Below are 2,271 nucleotides of genomic sequence, written 5' to 3' on the forward strand. Positions count from 1 at the left end.
ATAGGTAGATTTACTTATAAATAAATTTCACAAAATTTAAAAACCACAGTTCAATTTATTAAGACCTAAGTATAATCTAAAATTAAGCTATATAAATAATAATATCTTAATTAAATATACATTATATTAATTAAATAATTAATTTATAATAATTTTATTAATAATTTATAACTATAATTTAACTTTTTACAATTATAATTTTTCATATCTAATAGTTATGCAATCATGTGCTATTAAAAAAATTTAATATTAATTATTTACAATTACTTTATCAGTAATTTATAAGTATAATTTTAACTTTTTATAATTATAACTTAAAATATTTAATAAATTAATTAGTTTGATTATTAAATATATAAAATTGTATTTGTAAAAAATTTAAATTATAATTATAAATTACTGATAAAGTAATTATAAATTATTTAACTAATGTAATATATATATATATATTTAATAAAATTATTATTATTTTTATTTTAATTTTAAATTATACTCACGCTCTAAGAAATTTAGCTGTGATTTGTAAATTTTATAAAATTTATTTATAAACAAGCATATTCTATAGGATTTATGAATAATTTTTCCTTATAAATTCCTCCCGCTCTCCCGTTGTTATCACTCAAACCCAAACAATGGCGTCTCTTTCAACTTGTGCTTTCACTACCAGATAGCTCTCATCCTTTACTTCTTCAAACTCGTCTCTAATCTCTTCTGCTTCTCCTCTCTCCATCTCCTGCAGAACCCAGCTGGCTGGCTCTGTTCACTCTGGTAAGTTCACAGTCTTCATTAATTACTCACCAATTTTCCTTCATTCTTCTGTGTTGATCCTCTTGGTTGATTTCTGGAGTTTTCTATTTTCTTTTTTGGTTCTGTTAATTTGCAGAGAAAGTTCAACAACTGCACATGTACAAGATCAATGAGCCAGAACGTGCAAGTCCTGCCATTCTCCGGCTGAATCAGAATTTAGGAATGGGTGGTATCGGAAAAACTGATAAAGGTATACTAAATCCTTGGGTATGTAATTTATTCCTTCAAGGTCATAACTAAACCTTTGAACTTATACGTGATTATCAAGTATTATTTATTAACTTCAGATTTGTTGTTTATTACTAGCCTCCTTTTGTTTCATCTTGCTGGTTTGATTTTTTTTTCCTGTTCATACAATTGTTTGACTGAAATTACATACTTTCATCAATTCTATTCATTGTTTTTTAATATTGTTCTCTGTCGCTTCATTTAAAAACTCATTTAATACTGCCTCTGGGTCGTAGATGTGTCAATGCCCCAACTCGATCAATAAGCTAAGTGGCCAAACGGGTTGATCAGATGTTGGAGAATGGAATGGTGGATGAGCTGAGGCCACTTTTCAATCCAAAGAGAGACTACTCGCGAGGGATCAGAAAAGCTATTGGAGTTGCTGAGTTCGATCAGTATTTTCAAAAGGAATCGCTTACCATGGATGAAGGAATCAAGCAGAGGTTAGTGGAAGAAGCGGTAAATAATGAAATGAAGAAGAACACGCACGAATTGGCACGTAAACAATTGGGGAAGATTCACAGGCTGCACAAAGTGAAGAGATGGAAAATTCAACGGCTAAACGCGACAACCTTGTTCTGCAAGCATGGGGAAGAAAGAGGTGGTAGAGCCGAGTGCGATGATGGTCGCCAGGTTCCTTTACGATTTTCCCTCTGCTAATGTTGGCGCTGGCCTTAGACAATCATCATCATCGGCCCTGGGAAGCGCCGTGGCAGCGGCTCCGTGCTAACTGCTGAATGCCGACGTCTCACCATCTTCTGGGCTTAACCTATTTACTGCGGTTACGATTTACAATTCCCCTGTGTCCATGTCAATATTTAATTGGAAGAATTTCAAAAAAGACTCCTTGACCAAAGATATTAAAAAAAAAAATAACAGTCGTAATTTCTGAAATTTCTCTGTAGCTATTAGGTATTAAATTGAAATTAAATTTTTGACAGGTATGACAAAATTGTGCCTCATTTAAACGAACAACATATAATAAATTAGATGATTTATATATTTTCATATTATATGTTATTCATTTACTTACAGAATATTATTTATCTTTTTACTTCACTTATTTATAAATTTTTAAAATAAAACACTATTATAAAATAACCCTATAAGAGCGCTTTATTTAGGGCTTTGGAAGTGCTCCCGCATGAATGCAACAACCGTGTTCTACAAGCGTGGGGCAATTTTGTCATTTACGTTAGAAATTTAATTTCAACCCAATATGCAATAACTGTAGTG

At 31.1% G+C, this 2,271-nt stretch overlaps 1 protein-coding gene across 2 annotated transcripts; it reads left to right on the forward strand.

Moving 5' to 3' along the window:
* The first annotated feature begins 630 nt into the window (after positions 1–630).
* LOC129284445 (adenylate isopentenyltransferase 7, mitochondrial-like) lies at positions 631–1,929 on the forward strand. 2 transcript variants are annotated; one of them, XR_008586865.1, is made up of 3 exons: positions 631–768; positions 884–997; positions 1,272–1,929. XR_008586865.1 is itself a non-coding variant. In XM_054919932.1 (2 exons), the coding sequence occupies exon 2, from the start codon at positions 1,327–1,329 to the stop codon at positions 1,693–1,695; it is 369 nt and encodes a 122-aa protein (XP_054775907.1). In that variant the 5' UTR covers positions 631–768; positions 884–1,326; the 3' UTR covers positions 1,696–1,929. The 2 variants fall into 2 exon arrangements, 1 of the variants encoding a protein (XP_054775907.1); XM_054919932.1 differs by having other exon boundaries at positions 884–1,929.
* The last annotated feature ends 342 nt before the right edge of the window (positions 1,930–2,271 follow it).

The sequence above is a fragment of the Prosopis cineraria genome, unplaced genomic scaffold (assembly GCF_029017545.1).
Source record: "Prosopis cineraria cultivar Desert tree isolate PC_DT_omini unplaced genomic scaffold, ASM2901754v1 PC10, whole genome shotgun sequence".
Lineage (NCBI taxonomy): Eukaryota > Viridiplantae > Streptophyta > Magnoliopsida > Fabales > Fabaceae > Prosopis > Prosopis cineraria.

Excerpts from the sequence above, each read along its gene's own strand:
- LOC129284445 (XM_054919932.1), top strand. The coding sequence starts at position 1,327 with ATGTTGGAGAATGGAATGGTGGATGAGCTGAGGCCACTTTTCAATCCA.